Here is a 23,316-nt window from a genome sequence, read left to right on the forward strand (position 1 = left end):
CAAGAAGTTAGAGTATGTATGAGTGACTGACACTGTAAATACTAACTCCCTGTTCTTAATACTTTGGTTGCTTTGTTTTATTTCTGTTGCCATCTTGATAAAATTACCCATGTAAAGCTTTAGATCACTAAGTAGTTCTACTAGGTGAAAAGTGTCTCTATACCTGTATTAATAGGGAAGAGAGGAAACAAAAGTAAATTGGTGAAGACAGATCTACTCCAGTGCTTAAACAATTCGCTGTAAATGACTTGTGTGGGAAACTGGGAAGAGTCAGTGCCAGTCTAAAAAAAATTGCAATACTTTTGGTCTTAGAAATCTATAATAGCAACATGTAAAAAAGAATATTACATTATAATATTCAAAACTGCATGGATAAGTACTCAGTCATCACAGCGAGTTGAAGGTAAGTCATGTAAGTCATCCCTGACAATTAGCAGAAAATGAAGGGCATTTTAAATAGGAGGAAATAATCAGCAATTAATATTCATAGGCTGTTTTTAATTCCTTTTGACAACTTGTTCTCTTTCAATGCTGACCGCAGGGTTTCTTCTATGACATGGATCCTAAATGAGATTGCAAAATCTGGTATCCTATAATGATAACACAACCTAAATGGTCAAACCATATACTACTCAGCCTTGTTCTCTAAATTCCAACTTCAATTGCCTTAAATAAAACACTATACAATGATATATGAAAAATCACCAACATTTCCAGCATATCTGAATGTCAAAGGTAAGTCTAAAACTAAAAGCTTTTTCTTTTCTTTATTTCTTTTTGGTGGTGCTGGGGGTTGAACACAGGGCCTTGTGCATGCAAGGCAAGCACCCTACCAACTGAGCTATATCTCCAGCCCCCCTAAAAACTTCTTTTTAACAATTTGAAATCTGGAACTTTTTCTCACACATTGTTTTATCTTCAGCATCTAACCAACGTCCCAAACATAGTAAGTAATAAGTAGCCAACAAATGTCTACTGCTGAAATGACAGTCTAATGACATTTTTTTAAAGTACAAAAATAACTGATGCAAGTTCAATAGATAATTATTAAATGAATGAATAAATGCATGGTGTTTAAAAGAAATTTATGCTAGATTAATCAAACAAAGCCACTTATGAAATAATATCACCTTATAAAAAACATTTCAAAGAACTTGGCACTAAAGCCAAGTTATAATTCTTTTTCCTTGTTGACTAATCTATACTCTTAAACGGGAAAGGGGAACTCAAAACTAACTAGGTTTAGCATAATTGACTCTTGGGCCTCAGATTAAAGTTCCAAATAAATCTAAGTATAATAATTGAGATATATTGTATAGAAAATCTGCTTCATGTTTAAAGGGCTAAAAAATAAAAATATTAAAAACAAACATGTCTTAGGTGCTTGAAAGACTACTTACTCTCTACCCTCTAACTGAATTAATTGGTGTTCTTCATTCTTAATGTTTCATGAAGACCTAATAAAGTATTTAAAAGTATGAGCTCAGATAAAGTACCTGATGATGCAAAAATCATAAAGAGGACTGAATAAGGTCAAATATCCAAAACTGACAATGAAGACATTCAATGACTTCACCAATACTTAATGCAGTCTGTGAACCTAATCCCTGCAAGGTAATAAATTTCTTTGTTATATTTAAACAGGGCTAACTTAATTATCTTAAGAACATCATTTAATATTTTATCTCTTTGCCTAAGTGTCTGAGAACCTTTGAAACTTAATATATCATACTATAAATCTAGATGAGAAAGGTACTTTGTTATTAGTTATATAATGTCAAAAGAAGAAAAATGAGTAATTTCCCTAGAAACTGTTTAAACTATAAGTGACTACAAAGAAGGTTGTCTGCAGTAATTTTTTCATGCCTCCATATATCTTAACAGTCAGATGATTTCCAAAGCTATTGCTACTGTCAAATAAGGATTTAAAAATATAATTTGGTTAAGTGCAGATGCCTTACAACTGCTATTTAAAGATAAACATTGAATTGTTTAATGACTCATCTTAATGACAACTATAAGGGCCTGTTTAAAATCTTTGGGAATAATTATTATTTGATATAAATATTACTTAAAATCAATGGGTTATATAAAAATGCTTTTATTATATAGACTTTATATTGAAATAGTACTGGTAATAAAATTTTATGCATATTTATTTCCACAACACATTAGTCATAACCTAATAAACTTCTATTTGCTGCAAACATTAAATACAGGAAAGAATTTGGTTGTTAATTATCCTATTAAACACTGGGAAAAGTACTGCCTATTATACCTTCTTGTATAATCACTTGCCGTTTGAGAAACTATGTATCAAACTCCTTTGGCTTTTCCCATGAGAGGTACTTAGGGGGTTCAAACTTTTTTTTTTTTTTCATTTTATACAGGATTAAGCAGAGCTTAGCCCAACTCAAAAGCAAAATTCTTTAGGAAACCAAAGGCTGAGAACATTCCTTATTCAAACGTGAAATTCCATTGTCAGGGAAATCACTAATACCAAGTATCAAGGGAAAATGTCTCATTCCTATTGTAGGATCAGCTAAAGTGAAACTGCTTCTTTAGTTGCTAGGAAACAACGAACTCATTATATGCCATTATCAGAACCCTAGAGAAGAAAACTGGCATCTGCTTCACATTTGGAGATACCAGAGATTGAACTAAAAGCACTGAAACTGCTGCCAAAATCCCGGGTCTCCAAGGTTTACACTGTGACCACAGCAGGTGCTCATATCAGAGTAGCCTTTGAAGTTTCCCTTTCTGTAGCTATTTTTCTAATAACTAAAATTATTTTTCTAATATTCCACATTTTCAACTCAGGATTCTAAGAAAAGATTTGCTCAGGAGTTAAACTAATTAAGTTTATGTTGACCACAATTTAAGAGTCAAAAATGCTTCTCAGGAATCTTCCAAATTACTGAAAAGTTAAAAACTATTAGTTATTCATTGAGTGAAATATATTACATATGTCTTTGATATTTAAAGTCAAGATGAGAAATAAAAAGAAATTATTTCAAATATCTAGAGAAAGAAAAGAAACACATAAAGATAAATCCAGTACTTAAAACGACATTCTAGCATTTAAGTACCTAGTTTTCCTAACTGATCCTAAAGTTTAACTTCTGTTTTTATGTCTCAACAAACTTTTTTGAAATACAACACAAAATATATTCATGAACACATACCCACATAGCCATATCTATTCATCAATCTTTTCCTTTCCATTAACAAATCAGATAGAAGGAAGCAGGGTGAAAGTATAGAGATAAATTACTAGACATTGGCAAGTTGAAACCAAAAGATTTCTATACTACAGCTTCAATATTCTTTAAAAAAAAAAAACTTACAAACCATCTTCCTTCATTAAATTAAATCATGTAAGGCTCCATGCCATATTATAATTCTTCTCTCCACCTCCCACCCTAATGTTCACCTCATTTCGGTTACTTACATTTGCCATTCTGGGCTCAAAAACATGCCCTGCTCAATAACTAACCCCAAATTCTTATCTCAAGCTACTGTGCTGGACTTCACTAGCAGGCCTACCTTCTCTCAAACTGACTCTTGCTCATCTTCTTTGTTTTATAAATATTATTTCCACTGAGGATTGCCAGATTTAGCAAATAAAAATACAGAAAACTCAGTTAAACTTGAATATCAGAAACATTTTTTTTCATTTGAGTATGCCCCAAATTATTCATTGTATATCTGATACTCAAATTTAGCTGAGTATCCCACATGTTATTTGGTAACCCTATTGTAAGATACCTCGATCCCTGATACTTTCTCACTTTATTAGAGACCTGACTTTTTTCACATATAACCTTATTTTAAAATTCTGTTTATTAAAAAAAAAATGCCTAACTTCTTAAATGTCTTTCCTTTTATGAAGACAACCATTTCTTAACTTCACTTCTCACATGGCTTCTCTCATAGCCACTGAATCACTTCTTCCCCATCACAGGAGATTTTCAATTAGTTGATGCCTTCAATTTTTCCCAGTCTCCTGATCCCTCCTGACTACATATCTTCCTGGAAAACAGGATTTCATTTCAATGTTTCCCTCAATTTATTCCCTGGATACGTTCCCCTTTTGAACTTTCTGCCATGCCAGTTACTAATCCTAGATCTAACAGTAGGTTTGCCCACGTTAACTTTCAGGCTTTAGAGAGTTACTGAAGACAGTCATAAAAACTTGGTAAAACTAAAAGCTTTGATATTTAGCACCCAGTGGGCTTTTTCTACTGCACAGAAATCCTATCATTCATCTTTTAATTTATTCCTCTGAAAGAATTATAAAGCATGTATCATTGTATCCCTAAACGCAATTTCAGAACTGGGTTAGTCACCTGGGATAACTGAAATAAAGCTGCAAATTCCTTGGCCATGCCTTGGATTTACCAAATGAAAATCTTCAAGTGGAAGAATTAAATAGAGAAACTGTAAATCTGAATTCTCCACCAGCTCCTAGCTCTCCAGGTATTTTATGAACACTGAAATTTGTGAATCATTTTTTATTGAGTAAATTCAACGTCCTTTTCCTTCCAACTGAGAAGACCAAGGAAAGAATAACTTTTATTAACCTTTTTTTAGCAACAAATATGATAGGGTTACCTCAACTACTCTCCTTTCCATTTGAAGTTTGAACTTGAAACTATAGACTTCCTTTTCAAAAATAATTCATATGACATCTAACTTCATTGCCTTTTGTCTCTTTCATAATATTCGTTTTTTCAATAATCCAATTATTTCCTACAATCTTCAGTCCCTGCTCAATGAATCCTAGTACCTTGGAAAAGATATGACTGTCCCCTTTTGTGAATGGGGGAGGCTTTCTTTTCATACCATTCCCCCATAAGCTATTTCCCCAAATCCCCATAATGGCTGTTTACCTAATAAGCAGAAGATACCACCCCCTTTATTGTCTTGCTTTAATTTTATTCTTAAACTCTCATAATCCAATTTCTTTTTCATTCTCTCTCCTACCCAAAGTTAAGAAATGGTCACATAATAGCTATTATCTCCATGTCCTATCTCAAGCCACATTCTCACTGAATTTTCATTCGTAAAACTCTCCAAACTAGAGATTCCCACACTTATTTACAGATTAGAATCAGATGGAGACTCCAAAAATGCTGATACCTGGGTCATACTACAAGAGCATATGATTTAATTGGACTGGAGTGTGACCTGAAGTTTTTCAAGATCACTAGATGATTCTTTTGTACAGATATGTTGGAAAAACATTGCTTCAAACACAAACCTAATACTCCACTGAATGTAAGATGTATCATTATTGTATATAGCACAGTTAAAGAACAATAAAACAATAAAACACCTAAAATGAGTTGGAATCTATCAGGAGATCCCAAAGGACTACATTCTTTTAAACTAAAGTAAATGAAAAATCCAAAATTTAGAAAGAAATTAGAGGGAATAAACATCAATAAACCTTGGCCTTGGCAGGAGAGTGGGACAGGGCACCTCCTTAGGAACATGAACCCTAAGTTGGTACCCACAATGCTTTCCAATCTGAATTCATACCACTGAAGTGGACCCAAAAACCTCTAACAGAATTTAGTTGAAAGGTGCCTCAGATTGAAAGTATTCCCAGATGACTGCACTTAGATCCAAGCATAAAGCAATCCTAAAACAGCCAAAAGTTACAAGATATATCCTGATTAAAGAAATAAAAATATTAAAAGAAAATTATATTGTGATTGATAAAATACAATAATAACAGCACATTTATATGATACAGGTTTTCTAAGGACATTACATGTTTTAACTCATTTAACCTTGAAGACAAAGATGCTACCATTAATCCGATTTTACAGGTGAGGAAACAAGCTCAGAGAAGTTTTTGCTCAAAATCACAGTGCGATGAGGACTTAAAACTCTTAGGCCTGCAAATAAATATCCAATAGACAACTAAAAGCAGGATAATAAAAAACTTGACATTTCTGCCCACATTTTGCATCTGTCTCATTTGCTGTGAGTCACATTGGATTTCAGGAATAACAAGTCTGATCACAAACATCTATGATGAATTGACACTATCCCCCAGACAACAGCAACTTTCTTATTACACAAAACCCCCACCTGACCAATACTGATATCAAAATCAACCAGACTACACAGTTTAACCAAGAATGCTTGGCTATGTATATTTCTGGTCTCCCTTGTCTATATAATCTGGAAGCTCATGTCAGTACCCTCAAAGATAAGACTGAGATGCTTGTCTCACCTTTCCTTTTCATTATGACCACATGGATTAAAGTTTCTTTCCTGCTCTTCGCCATTACTTTTTCTGCTTTGTTTTTGAGGCAAGTGGCCAGATCTCATTTGTTGGGACCCCCAGAGTCAGGCCTCTTGTCTAGAACTCTAGAGACAACAAAACTATTAGGTATGGAAAATGGAATGAACTCAGGCAGATGTGGCTCCAGAATCCACACCCTTAGCTACCAAGCTATGACAACATCCATATTAAAGGGATAGGCAAGAATATAATGACCTTAAGCTATAAAGGAAATTATGAAAGTTACCAGAGAAAAAACACAGTACTCACAGTGGAACAACTATAGAAATTATGGCAGATTTCTTATCAGAAATAATGAGGCCAGAAAATGAGGCCAAAAAACAAAAGAATATCTTTAAATTGTTGAAGAAAAAAATGTCAACTCAATTCTATATACAGTGAAAATATATAGGGAAAAATAAAGATGTTTCCAGTACATTGAAGTTCAGAAAATTTATCACCAGTAAACCCACACCACAGAAGAACACTAAGAGAAGTTCTTAGGTTAAAGAAAAAAAATATATCAAATACAATTCAGATCTATAGTGAAAAAATAAAAAGCATTAAAACAATAAATATGCTATTGTTTTCTTATTTAATTAATTTTCAGTAATACAGATTGAACCCAGGGTCACTCTGTCACGGAATTATACTTCCAGCCCTTTTTATTTTTTATTTTGAAAGAGGGTCTTGCTAAATTGTTCAGGCTGGCTTTGAACTTATGATCATCCTGCATCAGCCTCCCAAGCTGCTAGGATTACAGGTATGTGCCACCCCATCCAGCCATTGGCCTGCTTTCTAAAGCAAAAATTTTTCTAAATAAAACAAATAAAAAGGAAAAACACCCTTAATTAGAAGCTTATATGATGGACATTAGCCTGAACGTAGTCCTAAAATATAGCTTTCCAGCTCCCATTAATATGCACAGATGAAAATGACTTTACAAAAGATTGTAAGGTAGATATACAATAATTCACTACTCCAGGTAACCCCTAGGCATCCTGATAAAATAATAAAATAAATTCATTTTCTCAATCTCAACTTTTATCCTGATATTTCTGTGGTATGTTTGCTAAAAATGTAACTTCGGTGCTTATAAGAATAAACTGACTTTCATATAATTTGTCAGAAAGCTCATTTTCACCAAATCTCCACTTGATCCTAAGCCAGGTCACCAAATTTTCTAATATTTTTTTAAATGGAACTTTTGATAAATGTTAAGAACAATGAGTAAAATTAGATAACAAAGTGTTGAGAGTAGACAAATTTTGATATAAAAAATGTATAATGATCTGTACAATTAGAAAAATGAGAAATTATACCCCAATGATTCAAATGTATGAATTGCCAAGATCATTGTAATGTCATGTGTAGCTATTAAAAAAAAAAATGTATAATGCAGCTGGGTGCTATGGCACATGCCTGTGATTCCAGTGACTCTGGAGGTTGAGGCAGGAGAATGGCAAGTTCAAGACCAGACTCAGCAACTTAGCAAGACCCTAAGCAACTTAGAGAGATCCTATGTCAAAATAAAACAAATAAAAAGGGGCTGGGGATATAGCTCAGTAGTTAAGTGTGCCTGGGTTCAATTCCCAGTACCAATGGGAAAAAATGCATAATAGGCAATTAACAAAATTATTCTATATTCTCTGACAGTATTCAGCAGTAGAGAAAAGAAAGGCTGGGTTAATCTAGACAAAGCTCCCCTTATATACTTAGATTATTCAATCCAACTTTCTCTTCATTTATTACCAATAAATTAAAGTTGATTGGACAGACAGTATTGGACAGATTTATATAACTACATATACTCAAAGTAAAGCAAAATTACATTTTTATGAAGCAATTTAAAATCACAAATACCATAATTTATATAATTTTTCTACATCTCAGAAATTTCTATACTGCCCCTGTAACTCAATAGTGACCACAATAAGATTAACCATAAATCTAAAGGAGGCAGATTACTTATAAAACAAACAAAAAAAAAGATTTGTTCTTCATATCACAGACTCAACAATCAACAAAACAATCTAAAATAAGACACAGGGTTTTAGTACTCACAAGCAATGAGAAAGACTAAATCATGTAACACTGAAATTTGGTCTTGGTGCCACATAACTCATTATGTACATTATTCATTGTACATTCAGCATATCAACTAGATTCCTTTGAAAAAATCTCAAACTTGATTGAGGATTTTAACAACTCTCCAATCAGCAAATGTGTTAACTACAGCCTTTCCAATAATAAAAAGATATTTAATACAACTTTCTTACCTGTCTCAACAGTTTCTCAATGGCTGACATTACCATAAGGCCTCTCCAAACTACTGGTGCAGTTTCTTCAACCAGGAAGCCCATAGACATACTGCAACAGTAATATAAAAACAAAAGTCATTTCTATAAATTAATGGATATTAGTCTGCAAAGTAATACAAAATTAAAAAGATATGCTCACCATGCAATACCGTAATTCAAAAGAGGCCTCATAAGGTTGTCTGAAATAAGAAAATAAATGTCTCTTTTAGAAAGGTAAACCATTATACATAAACATACTGCTATGGTTTGAATCTGGAATGTCCCTGGAAAAGCTCGTGTGTGAGGCAATACAGCAATATCCAAAAGTGAAAAGACTGGATTATGAGGGGTCTGACCTCACTGGTGGATTGATTAATCCATTTGATGGATTAATAATTTGAATGGACTTACTGGAATATGTGAAAACAATAGGCAGGTAGGGCACAGCTAGAAGTAGGTCACTGGTCTTGAGGGGCATGGCCTTCAGAATATATCTGTCCCTAGCTCCTTTCTCCCCTCCCCCATCATTCCCACTTGTTATGAGTCAAGCAGCTTTCCTCTGCCATGCCCTTCTAGCATGATGTTTCTACCTTGGAGTCAGCCAACTATGTACTAAATCTTCTGAAATCATGAGCCAAAATACATCTTTCTTCCTCTTTGTTCTTGTCAGGCATTTTCGTCCCAGCAAAGTAAAGCTGACTAACACACACTGACTTTTATTCATCTTTCTAAAACATTTTATTATTTTTAATTGATAAATAATTACATATGCATGTATGCATTGTATAATAGTTATATCAACATAACTAACATATCCATTACTCTCTCTCTCTCTCTCTCTCTCTCTCTCTCTCTCTATATATATATATATATATATATATATCCTTCCTTTATGGCAAGAACATTGAAATTCACTCCTTTAGCAATTTTGAAATATATAATAATGTATTATTAACAATAGTCACCATGATCATTAGAACTTATCCCTCCTGTCTAAATGAAACTTGTACCCTCTGATTAACATTTCCCCTCTTCCAATGCACCCTTGTGGACACACAGGCTGCTTATACTGCTGTAATTTAACTTACAATTAATTAACCTCAATTTGTAACCATTTAAACATTAGAACAATTATACTATTTATATTCTTTTTTTATAAGCTTCTTTTTAAAAAATATTTATTTTTTTAGTTTTAGGTGGACATAATATCTTTATTTTACATTTATGTGGTTCTGAGGATCAAACCCAATGCCTCATGCATGCTAGGTGAGCACTCTGCCACAGAGCCACAATCCCAGCCCCATAATTTATATTCTTGATAAATGCAACATCTAAAAATAGTTGGAAAATAGTTAGCTACATTAAGAAACAATTTATCTACAATTTCAACATGTTTCTTAAAAAATAGCCTCAATAAGTAATTTTTCACCAATTATATTCATGTATATGGATATACAAATTCATAAATTATATATATATATGCTTATCCAGTATGCATATTCTTGTATGTGTATATTTGCATATACACACATATAAACACACACATCTAATCAATTCTCCCAACACTCCACAGGGTTGGGATTGAACCCAGTACCACAAAAGAAAATATATTTTTACATAGTCAGCAAATGGTTATTATAAAATAGTTTCTTTCAGCACATTTTCTATGTAACCACATCTTCAATGACCACCAGTGTTGGGAAGATTTCATCCACAGATCACTTACTAAGGATGCCATCCTCTGGGGGTTAGCAGGTTTCATGTAGTGATACTCCATTGAATATTTTTCCCTCCTGAGGCACCAAACACTGTCTCCATTCCTTCATACATGGACCTATAACATCTAAACCTAAGTCACCATTATGTTTTGGATTTGGAATGTCCCTTAAAGGTCCATGTGGTGAAAGATTTAGTCCCCAGCTTGGTGTTATTGGGAGGTGCAAACTTTAAGAGGTAGGCCAAGAGATCTTTAGGTCATTTGCCCTTGAAGAGGACTGTGGGACCCCATTCTCTTCCTCTCGTCTTCTTTCTCTTACTATTGAGCAGCTTTGCTCCTCCACATGCTCCCCCACATGTGATATTCAGCCTTGCCACAGGCCCAAAAGCAATGGAGCCAACTGACCATGGACTGAATCTTCTGAAATCATAAGTCTTTTTAATTCTTTTTAAGTTGATTCTTTCAGAAATAGCCAGAAACTTCTACAAGTGACATTGGAGAAAACATCATATCTATACCAGTGAACTCCTATTTTCTTGTTATTTCTGAGAAATCTACTTCCTTTCCTAATACTTTGTTCATATTTCATCCAATATTTTAAGGTACATTATCACAGGAAGAGTTTCTCCAAACACCTAGCCTGCCAGATTGCCAGAAATACACATGGAAAGTTACTTATTTTTATGTAGTGGTCTTATATCTCACTTAAAGCCCCCAAGGTATCTTTTAGAACTCTCCTTTTTTGTTGTTGTTGTTGGGGTTTTTTGTTTGTTTGTTTTTGGTACCCGGGATTGAATTCAGGGGCACTCAACCAATAGGCCACATCCCTAGCCCTAGTTTGTATTTTATTTAGAGATAGGGTCTCACTGACTTGCTTAGTGCCTCGCTTCTGCTGAGGCTGGTTTTTTAACTCACAATCCTCCTGCCTCAGCCTCCTAAGCCACTGAGATTACAGAAATGCACCACTGTGCCTAGCACTAGAACTCTCCTTTTTTTTTCCCCCCCATTCGTGTTACGTTCTGGCTGAGAAGCTGTCTGCATTTTGCCTGTGTCACGAGACTTTCTGTGAAACTGATTTTTATTTTTTATTTTTTAATTGATTTTTTAAAAATATATGACAGAAGAATGCATTACAATTCTTATTACACATATACAGCACAATTTTTCATATCTCTTGTTGTATATAAAGTATGTTCACACCAATTCATGACTTCATACATGTACTTTGGATAATGATGTCTATCACATTCCACCATCCTTGCTAATCCCCTGCCCCATCCCCCTTTCCTTCCCTCCCCTCTTCCATATCTAGAATTCATCTAATCCTCCCGTGCTCCCCCTTCCTACCCCACTATGAATCAGCCTCCATATATCAGAGAAAACATTGGCATTTGTTTTTTTGATATTGGGATAACCTCACTTATCATTATCTTCTCCAACACCAACCATTTACCTGCAAATGCCATGATTTTATTCTTTTATTGCTGAGTAATATTCCATTATGTATATAAGTTTTATCTTATTATTCTGTTTGAATCTTCTACATAAGCAAATATATTAAATGGAATTAATAATAATTTTGTCTTCTCCTTCACTATATATGTCCCCTCCTTTTATTTTAGGACATTGGCTAAAAACTGCAGCAGTAATAGCATCCTCATCTTGATCTTAATGGAACATAATACAACATACCAAAATAAAATCGGAGAATAAAGTGAGAACCTGTCTCAAAATACAAACAAAAATGGCTAGAAATGTAGCTCAATGGTAAAGCATCTCTGGTTCTACCTCTGCAAAAAATCTAAGTAGTTTAAACCCTGTTCAAAACATGGCCTGAAATTCTAACTAGGATTGGGATAGTCAAAAACATTCTCACAAAATTGAAACATAAAATCTCTGAATACTACATAAAGAATAGTCTTTTGGGGCTGGGGTGGTGACTCAGTGGTACAGCACTTACCTAGCATGTGTGAGGCAAAGGGTTGTATTCTCAGCACCATATATAAATAAATTAAATAAAGGTCCATTGACAACTAAAAATTATTTTCTTAAAAAATGGTCTTTCACTTACTTTATCAGTATGTTATGTCATAAACCACAGAAATGTGAACTTCAAATTTCTTGATGTTAATGAATGATATTATAAATTGAAAGCTCAGCAATATCAGAAAATTCATCACCAAGTTAAATGTGTATCTTGAAACTTCAATAGGTACTCATTTCCACAGCCCATACAGTAATGTAATGCTTAACAACAGGGATGTTCTGAAAACTGCACTGTCAGATGATTTTTGTCATGTGCACATCATAAAGTGCACAAAGTATACACAAACCCAGATGATATAGCCCACTACACACCTAGACTACATGGTATGTGTATAAATGAGTGTGCGTGCACGTGTGTGTGTGTGTGTGTGTGTGTGTTGTAATCTAATGTTCCTAGGGTCACAAAAACAAAACAACATGAGAGAAAATCAGGCACAAGAGAAAATGACGCAACAAAGGGACACAATAAGCATGAACTGTATGTACTACATGAAGCTGCTGCCAGAAATAACATGGAACATTGTTTTACAATAAAATTTTTTATGAGTATAAAGAGTATACTCTAAAATAACATTAGAAGCATATTAAATATATAAATTAGTAATATAGTTACTTATCAACTATTATGTACTGTACATAAAACAAATACTTAAACCAGTAATACAGTCATTTACTATTATTCTTACAATTATTCTATTATGTATAATTGTAGGCACTATACTTTCTTACAATTGGCAGTAGTAGGTTTATTTACACAAGCATCTCCACAAGCATGCAAATAATGCATTATACTATACATTATGTTAAGATGGCTATAATGTCACTAGTGAGAGTTTTTTTTCAGCTTCTTTATAATCATATGGGACCACTGTTGTATATGCAATTGGTCATTGATCAAAATATTAGTATAGTGTCAATGACAAATTGGAATGATACAGAGAAGATGAGAAAAGTAAATCAAAACTACAGTGAGATACCATGTTACTCCAGTAAAAATTGCTATCATCAAAAAGACAAAAGATGTCACTTTTTTTTTTTTTTCGAGGATATAGGAGACAAGGTACACTCATACATTGCTGGTGGGACTGCAAATTGATGCAGCCAATATGGAAAGCAGTATGGAGATTCCTTAGAAAATTTGGAATAAAACCACCATTTGACCCAGCTATCCCACTCCTTTGTCTAAACCCAAAGGACTTAAAATCAATATACTACAGTGACGCAGCCACATCAATGTTCATAGTAGCAAAATTCACAACAGCCAAACTGTGGAAGCAACCTAAATGTTTATAATAGATGAATGGATAAAGAAAACTGTAGTATATATACACAATAGAATGCTCCTTAGCAATAAAAGAGAATAAAATTATGGTATTTGCAGGTAAATGGATGGAGTTGGAGAATGTCATACTAAGCGAAGTAAGCCAATCCCAAAGAACCAAAGGCCTAATGTTCTCTCTGATAAGTGGATGCTGATCCATAATGGAGAGGGAGGCATGGGATGAATGGAGGAACTTTGGATGGGAAAAAGGGGAGTTGGGGAGTGGGCATAGGGGTAAGAAAGATGATGGAATAAGACGAACATCATTACCCTAGGTACATGTATGATAGCCCGAATAGTGAGACCTTACTTTGGGTGCAACCAAAGAAGTCAAAAATTGTGCTCCATTTGTATACAATGAATCCAAGAGCATTCTGCTGTCATGTATAACTGATTAGAATGAATTAATTAATTAATTTTAAAAAGTTTAATAAAAGACAAAAGATAATAAGTGTTGGTAAGCAGATAGAGAAAGGGGAAACCTAGTACACTGCTGGTGGGAATACTGGTACAGTCATTATGGAAAACAGTGCAGAGGTTTCTAAAGAAATTAAAAATAGAATGACCGTATAACCCAACAATCTTTCTTCTGGGTATAGATCCAAAGGAAATATAATCACTACCTCATAAAGGAATCTGTACTTCCATGTTCATTACAGCATACAATAGCCAAAAAATAAAAACGATCTAGGTATCTATCAATGGACAAATGGTAAAGAAACTGTGGTATGTACATACAATGGAATATTATTCAGCCTTAAAAAGTAAGATCCTGTCATTTGCTACAACCTACATGGACCTGAAAGACATTATGCTAAATGAAATAAGCCAGACACATAAAAAAAAATTACATGACTTCACTTATGTGAGGACTCTAAAAATACAAAATTTAAAGTTAAATATATAGAGATAGAAAATACTGATGACCAGGTTGGGGCATGGGTAGGAATTGGGGAGAAATAGGTTTAAAAAAAAATACAAAGTACCAAACAAGTAAGATAAACAAGTTGCAAGATTTCATGAACAACATGAGAACCTGAGTTGAGAATACTGTATTGTATTAAGGGTTTCTTCTAAATGAGTAGATTTTAGATACTATTGTCATGCAGGTGGGAGAAACGGGTATCTCTGTGAGATGATGGCTGTTAATCTGCTTTACTATAGTAGCCGTATTACTACATATATCTGTCTTATGAAATCTGTCGTATACCTTAAACACAAAAAATAAAATTAGGGAAAAAAATTAACATGGCCCCTGTACAAGGATGATATGCTAAATTGAACACGGAAAAAATGTATACTGAACCCCTAAAAATATATAGTATATACATTAAAAAGAAAGCTATAGGAATATTCTTCATTGTCTTTCACTATGAGTCAGTAAACAAAATTAATACTGCCTGGAGGATGGGAAAGGCAGCGGAGCACAACAGACACTAGTATGGCAATATGTAAATCAATGGATGTGTAACTGATGTGATTCTGCAATCTGTGTATGGGGTGAAGGTGGGAGTTCATAACCCACTTGAATCAAAGTGTGGAATATGATATGTCAAGAAATTTGTAATGTTTTGAACAACCCACAATAAAAAATTAAAAAATAAATAAATAAATAAATAAATAAATAAATAAAAAAAATTAATACTGCCTAAAAACATTTTACTTTCACTGATTAATAAAATTATCACAAATGCAATGTTGGCATAGCTTGAAGTCATATTTTTAAGTTAATAGAGAAAGGCTCTGAAAAAAAACCCATGATTACAAACACAAATTAGTTTCATCCTGTAAAAAAATATACATACCAATTTCTCCACATAAACATAATAGAAAAATTATTATTGCTGGTTGAAAGTTCATATAAAAACTTTGGAATCCAGTGCCCTGTGAACAATAACTTTTTGAACATAATTAGCTGAGGTTACCATGACACAGATCATTATTTCCCTCCTCTTCGTATCTTCACGATAGCTCATGCACTTAAACACAAAAGATTCTTACCATAAGTCAAACAATTTCAATTGCCATAATGCCGCTCTTAGAATCAATGACATTCTGCTGCATCCACCTCACTCTACTGCAACAAAGTTCCCTCATTTCTAACAGGTGTGAGTTTAATTAATTTATTTTATGTCACTAGTGCATTTTGAACAGATTTAGGGACTGCTTTTATATTACAAATTGTTAAGCCAGAATGAATGGCACTGTGGTCATGCAAAACTGAAGAGCTGGATAAAAAGGAAATAGGTATAAGAAAGGTCCCTTTAAATCTTTAAAGTTGACATCATTAAATGTTCCAAGCATAACTCTGATCTAGAATCAGATTTTCTTTCTGTAGAGGTCCCATTGTTCATGACTCAACTAAGGAGTAGACATTACCATTTACATGGTATTAGCAATAAACCTGAGAAACCTCTGTACTTTCCATTATACTCCCTGGATTTAAAAATAATGGAAGTATTTTGAATATAGATGAACATCGAGGTTGAGGGATGACAAAAAAAAAAGTTATAACTTGAAACCATATAACTTGAAGCATTTTTTAAAAAATGAGGACTGAGAGTAAAACCAAGAATATATAGCCTCCTTCATGAATTTTAAGGACTTTTAAAATTATTTTTAAAAATTTAAAAATAATTATCCATATTAAACAGAAAATAAGCAAAGGTACAAGAATGATCAGAGAGGATAGGGCATCTAGTACAACGTGTACAATTTCACTTTCTCCCATCTATTTCACTATTCCTTCTTTTCTTTCTGAAACCACAGCCCTTTCTTATCAAAGTTCAAATGCAAGAAAGGAATTACATCCATTATTGTTCTCTCAGTAGAACTTCATGTGATTGGGAGAGACAAAATAGTTCCACCAATAATGGTCCCCAGGAGATGTTTATAGTACCCTGTTTGCCTAGGAAAAAAGAAGAGAAATTAGAGAAGGTGAGTAAAGGTGGGTCAAAACTCAAAACTTGACTGGCAACCTGGACAGCCAAAAGACAATACAGTAATATTGTATCTAGAAATAGGAAGAAGTGAGATCTAGAAAATTAGAAAAGGAAGCAGAAGGACTATTTTTAAATAGTTTTGTTTTTTTTTTAAGCCTTCTAACACTCTTAATATGAAAATTTCCCTTGTATTCGGGATACTTTCATATGTCTTTTAATATACTATTTTTGTACCATCTTGCAACTCTGCCATCCCATACCATGCACCCTACCATCTAACAACTGAAAGCTATTCAGACACCTAACCTCTTTCTCATTAAAAAAAAAAAAAAGAAAAAAAAGAACAACAACAAAAATATGCCTTTTTTTCCCAATCCATCTCTTCCTCAATCAAAAGGTACATTTTCTCACAGGTATAGGAGAAAAACAATCTGACTCAAGTAAATCAAAATAGAAACTTAAGCTTTGCAGAAGATAGAACAATGTTTTAAATGAAAACTATTTTCACTAAAATATAAATAAGAGAATGCATAAGGGATATTTTGGAGCTGGGATGACATCTCAGATTCTTGTCTACTCTGGGACTAATTCACTGAGTAACTCCAAAAACAGATATAAACTTGATGTTCTACTTCTAAAACGATATTTTATACTGAGAGCTTAACAAGAAAACATAAAAGGATAGAAACAGAGAATAGGATTTAAGGCAAGCTTGATAAACACTAGATAAATATTTGGTTTACTGTTACTCCAATACCCATACCGGCCTCTAACCTACTTCACACCTGTCGTAGCATCACTAATTGATCACAATGTGATTTCCTGTTGAAACTAGAGATCGTGTCAGGTATGCCAACTATGCTCCAGGTAACCAGTTGATATTTAAGATGAAAACTATGTATTATTAAAGGAATAGTCAGGCATCTGGGAAGGGAAAATTGAGAAGATGAAAGAAAGAATAATAACAACAATCATTTATATTCAGCCCAGAATAATAACAACAATCATAGTATTCCTACATGTCACAAAGCTCCACAGACATTTTAGACATTTAAGATATTTTATTTTATTAAATCCTTTCAACAATCCTATGAGGCTAGCAATATCTTCATTTTGCAGTTGGGGAAATTAGAAGGTATTCCTCAGATTCTTCTCTGCTTATCTAAAACCCCTTCTTCCAAGAAATAAAATCAATCAATAAATACAACTGAAAAACTCTTCAACATTTCTAGCAATTAGAGAAATGCAAATCATAACTACTCTATTTCATCTCACCCTAGTCACAATGGCAATTATCAAGAATACAAGCAACAGTAAATGCTGGTGAGGATGTGGGGAAAAGGTACATTCACACATTCTGGTAGAACTGCAAACTGATGCAGCCACTATGGAAAGCAGTATGGAGATTCCTCAGAAAGTTTGAAATAGAATCACCATTTGACCCAGCTATCCTACTCCTTGGTCTATACCCAAAGGACTTAAAATTAACATACTACAGTGGCACAACCACATCAATGTTTATAGCGGCTCAATGCACAATAGCTAAACTATGGAACCAACCTAGGTGTCCTTCAACAGATGAATGGATAAAGAAACTGGTATATATAAACAATGTAATATTTCTCATACTTAAAGAAGAATGAAATTAGTGCTCTATCCAACAACATGCATGTGACAAAAATTTGCTCCCAAAATGTAGGCTCTCTCTTCACCTCACTGATTGTTTCTTTTGCTGAGAAGAAGCTTTTTAGTTTGAGTCCATCCCATTTATTAATTCTTGATTTTATTTCTTGCGCTTTAGGAGTCTTGTTAAGGAAGTCAGGGCCTAATCTGACGTGGTGAAGATTTGGGCCTACTTTTTTCTCTATTAGGTGCAGGGTCTCTGGTCTAATTCCTAGGTCCTTGATCCACTTTGACTTGAATTTTGTGAATGGTGAGAAATAGGGGTTTATTTTCATTTTGCTATATATGGATTTCCAGTTCTCCCAGCACCATTTCTTGAAGAGACTATCTTTTCTCCAATGTATGTTTTTGGTGCCTTTGTCCAGTATGAGATAACTATATTTATGTGGTTTTGTCTTCTATTCTGTACCATTGGTCTACATATCTATTTTGGTGCCAATACCCTGTCGTTTTTGTTACTATAGCTCTGTAGTATAGTTTAAGGTCTGGTATTGGGATGCCTCCTGCTTCACTCTTCTTGCTAAGGATTGCTTTGGCTATTCTGCATTTCTTATTTATAGAAATGAATTTCATGATTGCTTTTTCTATTTCTACAAGGTATATGATGGGATTTTAATTGGAATCACACTGAATATGTATAGTGCTTTAGGGAGTATGGCCATCTTGACAATATTTTGCCTATCCAAGAGCTTAGGAGATTTTTCCATCTTCTAAAGTCTTCTTCAATTTCTTTCTTTAGTGTTCTATAGTTTTTATTGTAGAGGTCTTTCACCTCTTTTGTTGATTACCAAATATTTTATTTATTTATTTTTTTATCCTATTGTGAATGGAGTAGTTTTTCAATGTTCATAGCAGCAAAATTCACAATAGCTAAACTATGGAAGCAACCTAGATGCCCTTCAGTAGATAAATGGATAAAGAAACTGTGGCATATATACACAATGGAATGTTACTCAGCAATAAAAGAGAATAAAATTATGGCATTTGCAGGTAAATGGTTGGAGGTAGAGAATATCATGCTAAGTGAAGCAAGCCAATCCCAAAGAACCAAAGGCCGAATGTTCTCTCTGATAAGGAGATGCTGATCCATAATGGGGGCGGAGGCCATGGGGGAAAAATGGAGGAACTTTGACTGGGCAAAGGGGAGAGAAAGGTGGGGAGGGGGTATGTATGGGTACAGAAAATATGGCGAAATGAGATGGACATCATTACCCTAGGTACATGTATGACTGCACAGGATGCTATATTGTGCATAACCAGAGAAATGAAAAGTTGTGCTGCAATTGTGTACAATGATTCAAAGTGCATTCTGCTATAATGCCTAATTAAAATTAACTAATTAATTAATAAAAAAGAATGAAATTATGGCATTTGCAGGTAAATGGATCTGTAGAATATCATGCTAAGCAAATTCATCAATTAATTCTAACAATTAATTCTAAAGAACCAAAGACTAAATGTTTTCTCTGATGTGCAGATGCAGATTCACAGTAAGGGGAAGGGGGCATTAGGAAATAATAGAAGTACTCTGGATTGGGCAGAGGGTAATGTAGGGAAAGGAGGGGTTAATGGGACAGGAAGAATAGTAGAATGAATCAGACATTATTACCCTATGCACATATATGATTGATTACACAACTGGTGTAATTCTACATCACATACAACCAGAAGAATGAGAAGTTATACTCCATTTATGTATGATGTGTCAAAATGCATGCATTCTACTGTCATGTATAAATATTTAGAACAAAAATTTTTTAAAGTAAATCTCCTTCTTCAATAGCATCCTCCAAATTATCTCTCCGTGATCCCTCTTCTGATCTTCTCCAGCATCTGACACTTAACAAAACGTTCTATTCTTATGCCCCTTCCTGCCTCACTAAATACTATATTCCCCTGCTTACTATAGCAAATTACCATAAACTTACATTTACACAAAGGCCAAAGTAATTTTGTAAATAGCTAACAGTCAAACGTGAACAGATATTAAAGGAAAGCTTGATCCTTAGGCATTTTTAAAAATATTTTTAGTTGTTTATGTACCTTTATTTTTTATTTATTTACATGTGGTGCTGAGGATCAAACCCAGTGCCTCACACATACTAGGCAAGTACTCTGCCACAGAGCCACAACCCCAGCCTCAATCCTTAGGCATTTTTAATGAAGTAAAAAATTGTTATTAGAAATTAGCCACTTACTAGCTGTGATATTGGACAAGTTATCTTCATATGATATATATATGAAACCCTCACATGACATAGAGTAGTTGAACATCAGAAAATGAAATTAATGTGCCCAAAGTTAAATAGCAACAAAAGTAGTAAGGATTTGAATTGAGGGAGGCCTGTTTTCCTCCTGTCTGCTATGTTCTCCAAAGGTTAATGTGTTGAAAGTTTGGTCTCCAATTCAGCAATGTTCAGAAGTGGGGGTTTTAAGAAGTGATTAGACCATGAGGGCTGCATCAATGGATTAATGCAATGATGAGTTCATAACTGATAACATTATTGGGAGGTGGTAGAAACTCTGGAAGATGGTGGAAAATTTAGGAGGTAGGGCCTAGTTGGAGAAAGTAGGTCACTGGGGGTGTGCTCTAGAAGGGTATATCTTGTCCCCAGCCTATCTCTCTCTTTCTGGCCACCATGAGGTAAGCAAGTCTGCTCTGCCAGACCCTCTCTGTCATGACACTCTGCCTCCTCACAGGACTATAGCAATGGGGCCTGAAGATGATGGACTGAAAACTCTGAAACCATGAGCCAAACTAAATATTTCCTCCTTTAAGTTGTTTCTCTCAGGCATTTTATCATAGTAACAGAAAGCTGACAAACACATGTCCTGAGTCCCATATACTCTCCATACACATATCCAACAGAAGGTTTGTGGTTATTCCAACGTATAATACTTGGATGGTTAGCTAATATAGAAACAGGTTTCCTTGTATTGCTTGATGATGCCCAGACAAGTTCCCTGAAATGACTGAGCAGTGCTCTAACAAACAATGATATTCTATAATATGATTTTGGTTTTTTTAAATGATTGTTTTACTTATTTATTTTTATGCAGTGCTAAGGATTGAACCCAATGTCACATATATGCTAGGTAAGCATCCTTTCACTGAGTCACAGCCCCAGCTCCTGATTTTGCTTTCTTCCTATACAATCAGAAGAATGAGAAATTATACCCCATTTGATTCAAATGTATGAAATGTCAAGATCATTGTACTGTCATGTGTAACTAATAAAAAAAAAAAAAAGATAAAGTCTCACTATGTCGACTTGTCTAGCCTCAAACTCCTGGATTCCTGCTATCCTCCTACCTCAACCTCTAGAATACAAGACTATAGTGCACACCACTGCTGATCATGTTTTAAGCCAAAGAAAAAGGTCTTAGCTGGGGTTAGGAGCTATAAAAACTGCAGCTGACCCTTCTGTTTGTTTGCTTTGGAACTGGATTTTTTTTAAACTGGATTTCTGTTATCCCCAATCTTTCTATCTATATGATGACATTTCCCACCTTCATTAAACTGGTTATCTTCTATTAGTGCACCTGGCTTCCAAAAACCTGTAATTCATTTTTAAGCAGAAATAGTGAGCTCCAGGGACTGGAATTTGAAACTTGCTGGCAATACATGGCCACGAGCAGTGACAAAATAAGGGTACACAGCAGCAGGAGCAAAACAGGATGACATACTATGATGAGAAAAAGATATTTAAGCCCCATAACAAGAACTTAACACAAAACCGCATTTTTCATAAGTAACTAAAATGCCTATTAATATGTATGATATGAAGCAACAACAACAACAAAAATTCAAACAGGGCTATGAATGTAGCTCAGTGGCAGAGCACTTGCCTAGCATGCACAGGCCCCTGGTTTCTATCTCTCAGAACCAAAAAGGAAAAAAAAAAAAGTTTAAGCATTTAAAATATTAAGACAAAATTATGACTGCCAACATAAAAGGAACCAATTAAGTACATAAATAGCATATAATAGGAAAAAAACAGACATAGAACCAAAGATAAAACACTGGTGTCAGTATGGCCCTTACAGCATTGTGGCTACTAGAATTACATAAACTCAATTTGTTTTTTGAGAGGGAAAGAAAAAGGTACAAAACATAAAAGTGAAAAAATATTTTAAGAAAACTGCTGAAAAAATTTTCTAGCCTAATAAAAATGGTATAATAAAAAGATATAGCTGCAAAATAAATAAACATTAACTATAATAAAAAATGAAACTATAAAAGATAATACATTTACAAATGCTAAGAGGCCAACTCCTTTCCATAAATGTTTCGTATAGACAATAAAAGCCTTACTATACTACCCATTTAGTTATATTCTAGGTTTGAGAGTTTATATGAATGGCTCATGTATCAGATAAGAAGTCAGAGAAAGGAAGGAATAGGAAATAGTCCCCAAAATCTGCACCACAAGTAAAATGGAGGCTGTCCAGAAGGCTAATGAAACTTTGGAATGTTGGGGTATTTTGCAATTTTGGTTACAAAGCTTTCATTTCAGCATTTCTAGGAAACCGTTTTAAAGACTCTATCCTGTGCTGTGTAAGATTACAGGCAGTTATCAACTTATAATGAAGGACCTCAAGACCCCAGGCCCAACATTAGGTGACCTAACCCCTAAGCCTCAAAGCTGCAAGATGTTCCCTCACCCAACCCCTCCAGCAGCACATAGCACCTCAGGTGTTGCACAATGTTACCACAAGATGTTCCATGTAGATAACCCTAACGGGCCCCCTACCACAAGATGTTCCTTTTAGACAGCCCTACCGGTTAAACTTGAGAACTAGGTTTCAAAACAGGAACTGAAAGGACAGAATGCAATATTATGGTTTTTCCAAGAACATAAAGTGGAAAAAACAAGTTTGCCCCCCGGGTGACCAAGAGGCTGGATTCAGAGGAACCAATAGAATAGCTGTTGCTGGGCTAAGCTAGAAACTAACCCCCTGCTCCCTATAAAAGATCTGTACCCCAAAGCCCGGTGTGCCAGTTCACC

At 34.3% G+C, this 23,316-nt stretch overlaps 1 protein-coding gene across 3 annotated transcripts in view; it reads right to left on the reverse strand.

The window, feature by feature from the left end:
* The window catches only part of Nubpl (NUBP iron-sulfur cluster assembly factor, mitochondrial), a 204,382-nt gene that overhangs the window by 114,857 nt on the left and 66,209 nt on the right, over window positions 1-23,316 (reverse strand). For 2 of the 3 annotated variants that reach the window (XM_048798711.1, XM_015491674.2), the window contains exons 5-6: window positions 8,759-8,798; window positions 8,578-8,668 (exon numbers count right to left, since the gene is read on the reverse strand). In XM_048798711.1, coding sequence (XP_048654668.1) covers window positions 8,578-8,668; window positions 8,759-8,798 — 131 coding nt within the window. Of the gene's footprint in view, window positions 1-8,577; window positions 8,669-8,758; window positions 8,799-11,539; window positions 11,544-23,316 lie in introns of those variants that run through there. The other variant, XM_015491682.2, reaches the window with a different exon arrangement.

The sequence above is a fragment of the Marmota marmota genome, unplaced genomic scaffold, assembly GCF_001458135.2.
Source record: "Marmota marmota marmota unplaced genomic scaffold, marMar, whole genome shotgun sequence".
Lineage (NCBI taxonomy): Eukaryota > Metazoa > Chordata > Mammalia > Rodentia > Sciuridae > Marmota > Marmota marmota.